The sequence below is a fragment of the Chiloscyllium plagiosum genome, unplaced genomic scaffold (genome assembly GCF_037043375.1).
Source record: "Chiloscyllium plagiosum isolate Xiang-an unplaced genomic scaffold, Cpla_swu_hap1 HiC_scaffold_31, whole genome shotgun sequence".
NCBI lineage: Eukaryota > Metazoa > Chordata > Chondrichthyes > Orectolobiformes > Hemiscylliidae > Chiloscyllium > Chiloscyllium plagiosum.
Genome location: NW_028270169.1, coordinates 18,691,349 through 18,706,044, shown reverse-complemented (window position 1 = coordinate 18,706,044; position 14,696 = coordinate 18,691,349). Strand labels below are relative to the sequence as shown.

Below are 14,696 nucleotides of genomic sequence, written 5' to 3'. Positions count from 1 at the left end.
TGGTATCCTCTCATGCACTTCTCATTGAACTAGAATGGTCTCCTGGCTTGATGGAACTGGTAAAGTGAAGGGTACGCCGGGACATAAGGGAACAGGTTATGATGGAATACAAGACATTGTGCTGTTGTTCGGGGAACTTGGTTCCTAATGGGAGCTGGGATTTAAGCTGCTTGATCCATTCTGGACTTATTCCTTTGACACACTGGAAATTGCTACAGTATGAAAATGAGATTTCATCGCCAAATCAAGGTCTGTGATCACTCTCACCAACACTGACATGGGCAGATGTATTGGTGGCAGGCAGAATAACAAAAACAAATCAGGTAGGATTTCTGTTGGTATAGTTTCTCTCGTCCCCTGATACAGGCCTACTCTGGTAATAATGTTCTTCAAGACGCAGCCAGTTCAGTCAGTAGCACTATTACTGAGCCATTCTCAGTGATCAATATTGAAATCCTCATCAAATTAGCATTTAGTGTTCTTGTTTCCCTCAGTGTGTTTTCCATGCACTATATGGAGGGACACTGATTCACTATGGGGGGTGAGAGTGAGGTGGTGCATGTGCAGGAGGTAGATAACCAAAAGAAAGAGGTATCCTTGCCCATATTTGGCCTGATTCCTTGAGATGTTTTTCTCTGGAGCATTGGAGGTTGAGGGGTGACCGATGGACATTTTAAAATCATGAAGGGCATGGATAGGGTAAATAGCAAGGGACTTTTCTGTAATGTGGGCGAGTTCAAAACAAGACTTTTCTCTAGAGTGTGGCATATTCTTAAGATGAGAGGAGAAAATGTTAAAAAGGACGTGAGGGACAACACAGAGAGTGGTTTGTATGTGGAATGAACCGCCAGAGGAAGTGGTGGAAGCAGGTATAGTTAAAACATTTAAGAAACATTTGGATACATACATGTATAGGAAAGTTTTGGATGGATATAGGCCAAATGCAGGTGAGTGGGACTAGTTTAATTTGGGAACATGTTTAGATGGTTACCTCAGAGTACAATGGGATCTTGATCAGATGAGCCAATGGGCTGAGGAGTGGCTGATGGAGTTGAATTTAACTAATTGTGAGGTGCTGCATTTTGGAAAAGCAAATCAGAGCAGGACTCATATACTTAATGGTAAGGTCCTAGGGAGTGTTGCTGAACAAAGAGACCTTGGAGTGTGGGTTCATAGCTCCTTGAAAGTAGAGTCGCAGATAGAAAGGATAGTGAAGAAGGCGTTTGGTATGTTTTCTTTTATTATACAGAGCATTGAGTATTGGAGTTGGGACATTATGTTATGACTGTTCAGGACATTGGTTAGACCACTGTTGGAATATTGTGTGCAATTCTGGTCTCCTCCCAGCGGAAGGATGTTGTGAAACTTGAAAGGGTTCAGAAAAGATTTACAAGCAGGTTGCCAGGTTGGAGGGTTTGAGCACAGGGAGAGGCTGAATAGACTGGGACTGTTTTCCCTGGAGCGCCGGAGGCTGAGAGGTGACCTTATAGAGGTTTACAAAATCATGAGGGGCACGGATAGGGTAAATAGATGAAGTCTTTTCCCTGGGGTGTGGGAGTCCAGAACTAGAGGGCAGAGGTTTAGGATGAGAGGGGAAAGATATAAAAGAGACATAAGGGGCAACTTTTTCAAGCAGAGGCTGGTGCATGTATGAAATGAGGTGCTAGAGGAAGTGGTGGAGGCTAGTACAATTACAAAATTTAAAAGATATCTGGATGGCTATATGCACAAGAAGGGTTTAGATGGATATGGGCCAAGTGCTGGCAAATGGGATGACATTAATTTAGGTTATCTGGTCGGCATGGACGAGTTGGACCAATGGGTCTGTTTCCATGCTGTATGACTCAATGACTCTATAACTCGTATGGCAACTGTATACCACAGTGGTAGCAACTCTGCTGAGTCTGTCCTATCTCAAGGCATCAAGACAAATATGGGCAAGGAAACCTCTTTCTTTTGGCCATCCATCTCCAATGATGGGACAGGACACATCCAGAGATGGTGATGGTGGCGTGTGGGAGATTGTAAGATATGATTATGCAAGTATGACTATGTCAGAGTGCTGATTTGACCTGTCTGTAGGACAACTTTCCAAATGTTTATATGATCCCCAGATATTGGGTTGGGAAGACTTTGCAGGGTTGTCTTTTTTGGCATCCTTTAATCAACTTTGAGTCCATGTCAAGGTGGGTAGTCTTTTCAGTTTTACTCTTCCTGAACTTTTTTGCCTGGATTAGAGTGGAGCTGGAAAAAGCTGGCAGGTCAGGCAGCATCCGTGGAGCAGGAAAATCGACGTTTTGGGAAAAAGTCCTTCCGTCAATTTGGCACAACTGAGTGGTAAGTCAGGCCATTTCAGGGGGCAGCTAAGAGGCAACCACTTTGCTGTGGATCTGGAGTCACAGGTAGGTCAGACAGGTGAGGAGGGCAGACAATGTCGATGGACATCCTTGAACCAGATGGACAAATTGGTTTGCATTGCATTAATTTGCAATGTGTGGCCTGTGGATCAGATCTGACTAAGATAAATTTTCACCAAGGCCAATTGACCCTCAAAAAATATAGGAGATTCAGAGAGTCTTCTGGTGTCCAGTGCTGAGGAGAAGCATCTCAAGCACCTTGGAAAGGTCAGAGTGTGGCAAACCCGGGTTTTCAAAAAAAAAAGCTTGCTCGCTTATTTTCCAAACTCCTTTCCGAGTTCTGTTTGTGAGTGGGTGAACATGCATTACCCGCTGAGGCTATCCCCTAGGCAAGAAGCTCGGCACTGTCCCAGAGCGATCAGGAGAGACACTCTCACGGACTCAATCCACTGTGAGCTGGCTACAGGGAGACTGCCGCCCTCCCCCCTCTCTCTCTCAATTCACGGATGTTCATTTGAACCCGTTTAGCGATCCAGCCTATTCTGAACAAGCGACCCACATTAAAATAAACACCTGGGTGAGCGTCAGTTACAGCCCGTCTTGAAATAACATGAACATTTGAAATCTACAATTAAGGAAGCCTGCGTTATGATTTTTGATAAAAGAGCAATGGGTTAGTTTGCTCGATGTTCAGATAAATAGAATATCAATCGATTGATACTCATTGAAATGAGTAAAGTGAGTGCAGTGGAGGTCTGAAATCATCTGGGTCGCGGGAGTGCATCGGGAGCTGTCTCCCTTACGTTAATCTATCCTGTTTGCAGACCCTGGCGGTTCACAGACAAATCGTGGTGCACTGCATTTTTCAGTGTTTCTGTGAGACGGCAATGCTTTACCGAGCTACTGGAGGGATGCCCGTGAATGTCGAATTACACTTCGTTTGTTCTTATATTTGTGGAACGGAAGCTTTCCAAAGGCCAGTTTGGTGACATTAAATTTTTTTTCTCCTCTGAAACGAAAGGTCGTTCGAAAGATGAGCTCAGGCCGGAACGAGCACTTTCCCGTTTAGCAATGTCCCCCGCCCGCCCCCATTCTCATCCCATCCCACCTGCTTCAGGACCGAATCTCCCATTACAATGCAGCTTTCAAATTAATTTCCTCCGTGGCGTTTATTCACCGAGAGTTGAACTACAATGGAACAGGCGAATTAGTATTGAAAAAAATAGTATTTAATTCAAATAAGGAATGCGGTCCCAGGGTGCGGGGGAATGTATGAGGTCGCTGAAATAAACAGTGAAATTGCAGCATTGAGATGTCAATAAGGAATCCAACGATGTTGGTCTCAACACTGGGGAGCGACAGACTCCCTCTGTGCGCCTGTTTGATCGACTTGTGTATATGATACTGTGTGAGTCTGGAAATCTGATTGTCGATTGTAATTTTCGGATCATATTTAGTAAGTTATCTGCTCTCTCAAGCCAAACACACAAGGTGTTGTTTGTTCAGGATAATGCCCCGCGTTTGGAGACCAGTCCCTTCCAGCTCGCCTTTGCCAATGAGTAACCAGGTTAGCCATTCACCGAGTCAGTGTGCTGCACTTTGCTGTGCATTCGGGGTCGATGATTTATAATAAATTAATAGCACTCGGCACAAACGTCAGCTGCACGTGCTCCACAATCTTGGGTCAGATTGATATTTACAAACTGCTACAAGGCGGCTGAGAAAGAGACGGCGGGAGCTCAAATAAACAAGGGAAAAGAGTAAAGCCGTTCCACACGCTTCCAATATCGGCCCGATTGCTGTTGGGATTCGTTACGTATTTTCAACACGTGCTGGACATATTTCCAATCTCAATAATTCTATATTTGTTTTGGTTATTGTTACAGACACGCGGTCAGATTTTACTTCAGATTGTTAAATGTGGAAAATGGGGAAATGATGCACTTTGTTACAATATCAAACCTTAACCATTCGGCTCACTCCGTGTTCATTTGGATTACAGGAAGCGAACGAATACATTCTTATCCTGTTCTCGAAATATTCTATTCGGGGGTCCGCTGAGAGTGCACAGGTTACTCAGTTTAGTTACATGGGTTACTCGCTAGTTACACAAGTGATACAGTCTAGTTTTACAGGTTACTCAGTCTCGTTCCCCGGTACCCAGTAGCTTAATCTAGTTTCACAGATTACAGGGTCTAGTTATACAGGTTACTCGGTCTAATTTCATAGGTTACACAGTCTGGTTAAACAGTTTACTCAGTCTAGTTATAGAGGTGACACAGTGAGAAAGTGAGGACTGCAGAAGCTGGGGATTAGAATCGAGAGTGTTGTTGGAAAAGCACAGCAAGTCAGGCAGCATTAGAGGAGCAGGAAAATCGACATTTCAAGAGTTTATGCAGGTTACACAATCTAGTTATATAGGTTACACAGTTTACTCAGTCTAGTTATCTTGGATACACGTCTGGTTACACAGGTTATTCAGTCTAGTTATATAGGTTGCACAGTCTAGTTATACAAGTTATTCAGTCTAGTTATGTAGGTTACACTGTCTAGTTATACAGTTTACTCAGTCTAGTTATGTAGGATACACAGTCTAGTTACATAGGTTATTCAGTCTAGTTATGCAGTGTGGTCCTCAGTAAGGGAATCACAGTTTCACATTTTATGATTTCTAAAACAATGGCTCCGAAATTAAAGCGGCTGGATTCGAAAGGAATTGCCGAAAGGAGCCCTTTAATCAGACGCCTGGAGCCCGGGCGGTGCGTTATTGCACAGGGGACGTCCTCCTCATTTTACAGAAGAGGCTAATTTTTATTTAGGGAATTCCGCTCGACAGCTATTTTAAACGACTTGAATTTCTTAAAAAAAAGTATCAGAAGATCAGCCCAGCTTCAGATAAAATTAATCTGGCTTCAAGCTAAATTGGAAACACAAAACCTTTTAGTACCTTTGGCACTCAAACACACAATTTGCTAAGGATTTTTTTTTTGAAAAGGCTCCGTTTATATATTAAGGAGGGAGAGTATTTGGGGCCGTGTTTCTAGCCCAAAACACCCCCCGTCACTCTTTATTTTTCTCTCCGGGAGGGGGAATAGGAGCGATTCAAAACTTGTTGTGAATTTCTGATCCTCTGCTCGCTCTCAGATTAGCGTGGGGCTCGATTGCGAAAGATGTCCTGGCGAAACGGGACAGATTCGTAATCAAGGTGAAACTGGCAAAATGACAGTGTGAAACTGACAAGCTGCTTTAAATAACCCTCCCCGTAGTTAACATGAGCACTCCACTCTGCAGCAGAAACACCCCCCTCCCACTCCCCCAGCTGGATTTAGCCCACTCCTCCCCACAATCTACCCCAGTTTTGGAACGAATTCCGAGATCAAAAAGGCGCTAGGAACTAAATAAAAACCTTTGAAAACAGCCACGGGTTCGCGTTCGCCTCTACCTCGGCTGCCTCGCGTCGCATGCAGTTTGTATCTTCAGAATAAGAAATAAATAGCAAACTGTTTAGGTAATTAGTAACCAGCCCGCAGGCATGGGGAGTGGGGCAAGATCTTTACGTCCCGTTATGATTTTTAAGTTGACAAGGCGAGCGAGCTTGGCGGTGGGGCTCGTTGCAAAACCCTGAGAGGGTTTATTTCCTCTGTTACATTTTCCTGTGGTATGGAACAACAAGAGCGGGGAAGCTCCCTTACCTGAGCATCCTGTCCACCTCAGCCCTTTGCTCGGCTCCTTCCTCGGTGTTCAGGGACTCCAGCTCCTTGAGGATCGGCGGGGTGTCGTAATCATCGCCGTCTTCTGAGGCTTCGTCCCCGGACAGTTTGCCTTTGCTGTGGCCGTTGGTCAGGCTGTGGAAGACGGCTTTGCCCTCCGCCGCCGCCGAGCCGTTCATCTTGAGCGGGGACACGGGCAGATTCTCCAGTTTCACCTCGAAGTTGCGAGAGGGCTCCAGGTCTTCCAGCGCCTGGATCAGGACATCTTTGGAAAGTCCGGAGCTTAGTAAAGCGCTGAGCAGCTCCTGCTGGAGAGATGTCAATTTGGACACCATGTTCCAAATAAATCAAAGGGGCTTTTTTTTGTGTGTATGTGTGTGTGTGTGTAAGAGAATATATACAGACGGACAGAGAGACAAACAGACCAATCGGATCCTCTGCCTTGCGAAACACACAAAAAAATTATTTAAGGAGAGAGAATGGACCATCGGTTTCCCGCAGGCTGTCTAAACTGCCATGATCTTTCTTTGAGAAGAGATTATAAGAATATGCAAATAGACGGAAGTGTGTAGCACTGGGGGTGTGTGTGTGTGTGTGTGTTGGTGGTGGTTGCTGGTTGTGGGAGGGTAAAAAAAAAAGGTCTTAGCGATATGCAAATCGCCACGGAGTGCAGCAGAGCGCGTTGGAGGAGCCGGCACCATGTGAACTCCGGCTCGTTGTGTTTACATTTGAACCTGCCACCTTTAATCCGCCTCTATTTATCGCTCCGCACCTAGTCAAAACGGTGAACTTTGGACCGCGCCGCGCACCAAAGTCCAGAGTGTGCTCAAACTACCAGCGGAATTGGAGGCACGGGGTATTTTTTTTAAACTGGAGGGGGGGTGGGGTGTGAGAGCAAAAGGAACACCGACGTCCGTTAAATACCAGGAGAAACGGCACAAGGAAATCCGATCATTCTAGTCTCTCGCCCTCGCCCTAACGCACACATGAGCAAAGCATTGGATTTCGCCTTTGAATCAAAACCATTCAGGGTTTCGCAATTCTAAAAGGGGACAAATGGTCGCTGGCAGAATAAATCTGTCTGATTTTGGAGATTGGAATGGAAACAGGATTCGGTGGGGTGGGGGTGTGGCGAGGGGGGAGTAGCAGGGCAATGAAAATTCTTGGAGTTGGATCTTTACATGAGCGGAAAGGCTGTTAGTCATACTGAGGGTATTCCTCATAAGCACACTACCCCGTGTAAAATAACCCACCCCCCCTCCCAACCCCCACCACCAAAAATAAAAACACTGAGCACGAGAGGTTGAATTTGACTTGTTATGAACAGTCTCGGTGAACATCATCCTGTTTTAATCTCATTTAGATTCGAATCCTTTGGCTGTTGAGTTGTGTCTGGGCGAGTTTTACTCTGGGCTGCCGACCATAGTTTCAAAGGACTGGATTGTTTGGCTCACTCTGTGAAAGGTGACGCTGTTTTACTGTGTTTGTAGATGGTCTACTCTCTCAGGTTTCAGGAGACCCAGCTTTCCAAAAATGTCAGAAGGATTAGTTCAAGGTTGCACATTTACAATTCATTTTTGGAGGGGAGGATAAATTCAAATCTTGAAATGTAATATATGCTGTTAAGGTTACATTGTTAAACGGTACATCGCGAGGGTTAAAAGATCCATCGCTTAGAATTATTCAGGAATTATAAATGAAATGTGCACGTGCACCCTTAACCTAATTTCAAACAAATCCATATAGACAGCTGCAAGTATGTTGCGTTTGTTTCAAAAAGATGAGCTTCTTTGTTTTAAATCATTTTGGTTTTCAACACTTCAAGGTTTTGGTATCTGGGAATTAAAGCATCAAAATAAAACAGCGACTTCCATGCACTCCGTCATATTTACAGATCTACAATTCCGAACTGAGCGGCCCTGGGTATTTTCTTTCGGGAGTAGTAGTTCAAACGGATTCCTAAAACAATATCCCTTCAGGAGGGCGCTAATGTCTCGATAGTTCACAACAGGTCCTAGGCCATACTTTACTGCAGTTTTATTGCCCCAAAGCTCCCTCTGACAATACTCCATCACACACACACACACACCCTCACTCCCCTGAATATATGTTGCTGCCAGGGTCAACAATGCTATCTCCCCTCTCGGCGATCAGCGAACAGTTACCCTCAAAATAAAACCCTTCAGCGGCTATGCGTTCTTAATCAGATCTCTGGGGTCAGCTTCTGGTTAAAATGCTTACTGTCATGAATTCGCTAAAACAAATTAATAAAATGAGATTCCGGTGCAGTTGCTGCTGACGGATAACCCATATTCTGTCCCTAAACTAAACCCTCGCTCAAACAGATTGGAGTGTTTGATTCTTAAAGTTTTTTTTTGAATGTTTGTGTTTTATAAATTGAATCAAGTCTTGTCCTATCAATGGTAAAAGAAAATCGATATGTCTTGACGGTATAAAAGCAAAAAATAAAAGAATAGTTTTTTTTTAGGTGGCTCCAGATTGATTATGGAGTAGACCTGTTGGGGAAAAAAATACAAATCATTTCTCTCCAGGGGAAGAAATATACGAAATGGCCAGGACATGTCCTTAGTAATGGGGGATACTAACGGACATTCCCCTCTTAATAACAGTGCTCGGGCCACAGTTTAAATCTCAGTTTATACAGAGCCCGGTTTGCTTTCGTTCAGAGTCAATTGTAGATTATTTTCCAATCCTGTATCCTTCCTGTTACTGGGGGATGAAGCTTGATGCAGAAGTATAAAGTGGGGACAATTTGTAAACGTTCCCATTCACCCAATATGGCCTCTGTAACCTCTCAGATAACTGACTAAAATATAATTCCTCACCAAAAGGGGTAAAACATTCACCCCCACTTTAGAACCCCGACTGAAATGTCAGCCAATTTTCTCAGCTTCTTAAAGCAAAAACTGAACCTTTATTGATGCAACTTCCAGGCAGCGAACATTCCAAATTTGCGAGGTTTATGATTCTGCATAAATGTCTTTAAACGCGAAATGGTAATCGAATGTGTTGGTTAATTGCATCCTGAACAATGCATTCAACAGAAACTCTGGCAGGCTCTTAATGAACGTCTTCAGAAATTTGCCACATAAACATCACTGAAACTGAAAACACCCGTTCCCCACTAACCCTCCAAAAGATACCACAACAAGCAGATCGATCGATAAAGTTGGGAACGGGTCAACGGCATGAGCGGATAAATCAATTTTTTTGTGTGTACATTACCCATTTCTACAGGGGAGGAGCTGCACAGCTTTGTTGACACGAAAACGGGGTCTCATTGGGGATTTGTTAAATAAACCTTGGGAGAAAGTCTTCTCTCGAACGGGAAAGCAAAAGCAAGGCAGAGGGAGAGAGAATCTGGCCTGTCATTAAAGCTACACATGTATTTGGATTATACAAGGTCAGCAGGCCCGGGCCATACAAATCGAAATTTTTGTATTTTATATTTCCTACTCCGAGCGGGGACACCTGGGCATTTATTATCTCTTCGGCTTCATGTATTAAAGCAGCAGTTTCTCTGTCGGAAACTCGACGGGATCTATACAAGGGCCACGCTAGGGCGAATTTGCTCCAGTGTTCTCGGTAAAGGAAACACATCCTGTTCTATGGTATAGTTCCTGAGAGTGGAATTACAGTCCTGTGAGATAATGAAATGGGGGTTTGACCATCCTTGTATATTTCAAATCTGCACCAGTCCGCACATCGGCAAAGTACCAAGTATTCGTTCTTAGCGCTAGATACATAGAGTAGGTGTACATTATTTATGTGTCAATAAAAGAGAGAGAGAACGCTGAATGTTAACACAGCACCAATTCACAGCTCACTTGGAAACAAAATGCATTAAAACGACGTTAATCTCGGAAAACATTTCGTTAATTATGTAATCATCGAATTTTTTTAAAATGCGTTTTGAAGAAATCATTTTGAAATTAAACATTTGGTTCTCTTCAGATCTGCTGATTTTCTCCAGCATTTTCTGCTTAGATTGTACAAAATGAACAAAATGCAATTCTGGGAACCCATCAAACTTTCGAGTAAAGGATACTAGTATTTTAAACATGTTTGTTCCCGTTTCTATTTCCCCCGCCGTTGCTAGTTAGAGTGGACGCAACTTGCAAATAAACATTTTGACCTTGCAGGAGGATCTCTACACCGATCGCTCCAACCACCAGTTAGCCTAAAGGCCGGAAGGGAGGGCTCACACGAAAAAATAAAGAACTGATACAAGAGGGAATTATAATTATATAACGCGCCATTATGGTCACGCGGGTCGCCATGGAGCGATTTTCCAGCGATTTGACCTTCTGATAATTCCGCTGAATAGAGCGGTGACTGCCCCTTTAAATAAAAGCTCCAAAAACGCAACAATACAGCCGCAGTTTATGTAATCAATCTCCAGGGAGAAGAGTCTCTGAATGGAGCCTTTTGTCACATCAATGTTATCACTCTCCATAATCTTGTAACTTTCCAAAATAGCCCTCTGCTTCTACAGAACAGCAAACAGGTAACTCCAGCGGGTTTTCTCACCCAGCCTAGTGCGTCCTCACAGAACGCTTTTCGTTCATTTTTTTTTCAAATAAAAAGTTTCCATTTTTGTGTCCAGATGGCCTTTTCATTCATTGTAAATTGTCCCACGTTTACCAACATTTTACTTTCATCCCTGTTAAATAAGTAAGGAGTTTGTCTTCTGAACAGTGACCAACCAACCCTGGAAATGCATCTTCAAATACAGCAATGTGACTCCGCAAACAACATCAGAAATTGCTGGAGAAGCTCAGCAGGTCTGAAGAAGGGTCACTGGACTCGAAACGTTGACTCTGCTTTCTCTCCATAAATACTGCCAGAGCTGCTGATTTTCTCCAGCAATTTCTGCTGTTGTTTGTTGCTGTATTTGAAGATGCACTTTCAGAGCAGGTACATTCTAGTTTAGATCACGAACTATTCATTTACCAGGTCTGAAGAAGGGTCAGAGGACCGAAAACGCGAACTCTCGTTTCTCTCTCCACAAATGCAGCCAGACCTGTTGAGTTTCTCCAGCAATTTCTGTTTTATTTTGTTTGTTTCAGATCTCCAGTATCCGTAGTTTATTTTTTTGTTTTATATTAATGTGATTTTATCCAAGTCACTTCAAAACTCACGTTTAGGGCTTTACTGTTAATAATCTAAGGATTGACTCGGAGGAGACAAATCGTTTACGAATCAAGTCAAAGGGGTAATGAATCCAAACTAATACACTTTGTTAAAGTTGGTGGAACCTATATGAGGCTTAGTTTGCCGATTTCTCTTGTACATTGTGTCAGCCTCGTTATTCTGTGAGTGGTTGAAGGAGGTTATTGAATGGAGGGTATTAAAAACTTCTGTCATGACACCTGGGCCAATGTGGGTGTTGGTATACAGTTCATTTCGGGCGAATTTTCGTAGATAGAGATCGAATAACATTCACGATCCTGTAGAAATTAACACAGGCAGCACAACCGCAGATCATTGAGTATAGGAATTATTGTTTCCTGTTGTTGCTGGTTATCTTACACAAAGTACCGGGTGGGAAAATTCGTTCAGTTTCAGACTGGTTTGACAATTCGTTGCTAACGCAGTAAAGGAATACACGGATATTTTAACGACATCCCTTCCAGTGAGGAGTTCAAACTGAAGGCTTGAACGAGGGACATAAACAGCTGGAGGAGCAACAGCAGATGAGGATTACTGTGGATTCAGTTAAACAAAGAGAGATTTGAGAAAGGTGGAGAGTTCCCCGGGGATTCACGCGTTTGGAAATGAATGGGGATCTCATTTATTACAAAAAATAGATTTATCAAGTCTTTTTCGTTTGGTCATTTTCACAGCCTTGTGAAAAAGTGGGTTTCTGTAGTACACGAGGTGCCATTTCGAACCCAGATACTGATCTCAGTGTTTCCTCTGGGTCTCACTTTATTTGTCAGTGAAGAACCTCAATTGTGGAGAAGCACGGTCAGAGCAATCGGAACCGATTTTATACCGTGTCGCTGCAAGGCTCCTAACCCCAGTGTGGGGTAAAGGTCAGCATGGGGTTAATAACTAAGGGGCTGGGCTTTGACGATAGTGGCGTTACTAGAATGGTGGCTGCATGCTTGAGTCCCAGCCAGGGTCAGGTAGGGCAGAGGAGGGGATGGGGAGGGGGTGACGGCTGCCCCATTTACCCTCCCTCATTTGGACACTCCTGCAGTCTGGGCCTGGTTTGCCCGGGCAGAGTTTCTGCAAGTTGCTGAGGGCTACCCGTGACATTGGCCCTCAACTCAACACTGACTGGAGATGAAGCGCTCACCGCTTCAGGACACCTTCGAATTGGAATTGGAATTAGCTTCATTGTCAGTGCCCCAAACCGCTCGGTGACTGCTGTTTGGCTTTGTCTAAAGTTTCACCTCCTGCTTTCCCCTGGCGGTGGGGGCTGGTGTTCGCAAACCGCTTGTCCCCAAAGCCTCTGATCTGAAGCTACTGTCGTAGTAAAGACGCCTCACTGCCTTAGTGTGTCTGCATTAATATCTGCATCTTACTGTGTCATAGCAAAGACGCCTTACTGAGTTGTCAAAGTCAGTTCGCAAAGGGAATTCCTTTAAACTCTCTGGTTTCGATCGCTTTCAATGGCCACTTCGAAGTACTTCAAACAGTTTCGAAAATCCTTTAAAGGATGCATGCTGAGTTGGAAAGCAGGCTTAGTTCTACCCGTTTGAGACCAGAGTCTATCAACAAGAATGCGGTGCGGAGTTTTACTGCAGACTTCTCATTGCCTCAGAAACAGACCTTTTCTGTACCACTGGCTGGTATACAAACTGAAAGATTTTTGTTCAAGGGACATGGTCACCCCTGATAAGGCCAGCGTTCGCTGTCCATCCCTAACTGCCCCAGATCTACATGACTTGTTAGGTTATTGCAGAAGGCAGTTAAGAATCATCCACATTGCTGTGGGTCTGGAGTCACATTTAGGCCAGACCAGGTAAGGACGGCAGATTTCCTTTCTCAAGGGACATTTGCGAACCAGGTGGGTTTTGACAACAATTGAATGGTAAGTGTCATGACCAGGTGGACTTTCCATTTCAAATTTATTAAATGAATTCAAATTCATTTCCTCAAGGCATTTTGTTGGGCCTTTGGTTTACTATTGCATTACTATATGCTACTATCTCCACTAAGGTGTTCATAGAACCCCATCAGTGTGGAAATAAGCCATTCAGCCCATCAAGTTTGCACTGACTCTATGAAGAGACTCCCACCCAGACCCATTCTTCCACCCTATCCCCTTAACTGCACATTTTTGGTGGCTAACCTAGCCTGAATGCTCCTGGATACTATGGGGCATTTCACCTTGGCCAAACCAATGTGTTCAGTGAACTCTAATTCAAATTTCCAGTCAGAAGGTAATAAATGGTTCACCTGAAGCAAACTCATTTAACAACTGGTCCAACCTGAGAGTTTAGTTGTTGCATAAATACTACAGCCATCTGCAAGCCTGAAACAATGAAATATTGTCATTTCACAATGAATCAATTTAAACTCTCTCATCCTTCTGTTTGTAGCTTTATGCCTTCCTATCTATAATATCTGTACACTCCTACAAATCTGGCAGCTTGCTTCTCTCTGATTTTAATGTTGAACATCAGCTGTCTTAGCCTTAAACTCTGGAATGTCCTTTCCCAATCTCTCTCCTCCTTTAAGGTTCCCCTGAAGACACGTCTCTTGTGATCAAGTTTTGAGTCATCTGCTTTCCTATCTCTTTATATGGCTGGATGTCAATTTTAGTTTGACCACACTCCTGTGAAACACATTGAAATGTTTCTATTATATTAAAGGTGCCATGTAAGTTAACATTAGAGTCATACAGCATGGCAACAGATGTTTCGGTCTAACCAGTCCATGCCAACCACAACCCAAACCTATCCCTCCAAACGTTTCTTATTCATGTACTTATTCAAATGTAACTGTACCCACATCTGCCAGTTCCTCTAGAAATTCATTCCACACAAAAACCACTCTGTAAAAAAATTGACCCTTGTGTCATTTTTAAATGTTTCTCCTCTTATCTTAAACATATGCCCCCTAGTTTTGAACTCCCCTACTTTAGGGAAAAGACCATTGTCATTCACCTTATCTATGCCCCTTATGGTTTTATAAACTCCAGTAAGGTCACCCTCAACCTCCTACTCTCCAGTGTAAAAGTTCCAGGCTTTCCAGTCTATATTTATATCACAAATCCTCCAGTCCTGGCAACATCCTGGCAAATCTTTTCTGAACCCTCTCCAGTTTAATAGTGTCCTTCCTATAACAGGGTGACCAGAACTGCAAACAGTACCCCAGGAGAGGCCTCACCAACATCCTCGATATATTGTCTGAACATTGTTGTTGTTGTTGCTGAGTGGCCTCATTCCAATTGCCCAGGATTACATCTGGCAAGGAGCTTCAGTCCCAAGCTATGTGTCCACTGTGCTGATCTGCATCTGCCTTGCAGCAAATACAAAGTGCAGCGAGCCAGTTACAACAGTGTCAGCACAAAGCAACAAGCTCACTGTTTTATGAGCAGTATGCATTTTTCTTTCTTCGTATGTGCCAGCTGCTCAGCTAAGACTTTTACAGC

The 14,696-nt window shown here is 43.7% G+C and overlaps 1 protein-coding gene across 7 annotated transcripts in view; it reads right to left on the bottom strand.

Annotated features, from left to right (window-relative positions):
* Positions 1–6,908, bottom strand: part of hnf1ba (HNF1 homeobox Ba) — a 103,572-nt gene extending 96,664 nt beyond the window's left edge. For 2 of the 7 annotated variants that reach the window (XM_043718360.2, XM_043718361.2), the window contains exon 1: positions 6,050–6,907. In XM_043718360.2, coding sequence (XP_043574295.1) covers positions 6,050–6,402 — 353 coding nt within the window. In that variant the 5' untranslated portion in view covers positions 6,403–6,907. Of the gene's footprint in view, positions 1–6,049 lie in introns of all 7 variants that reach the window. The other 5 variants (XM_043718362.2, XM_043718365.2, XM_043718363.2 and 2 more) reach the window with 4 other exon arrangements.
* Positions 6,909–14,696: the final 7,788 nt, after the last annotated feature.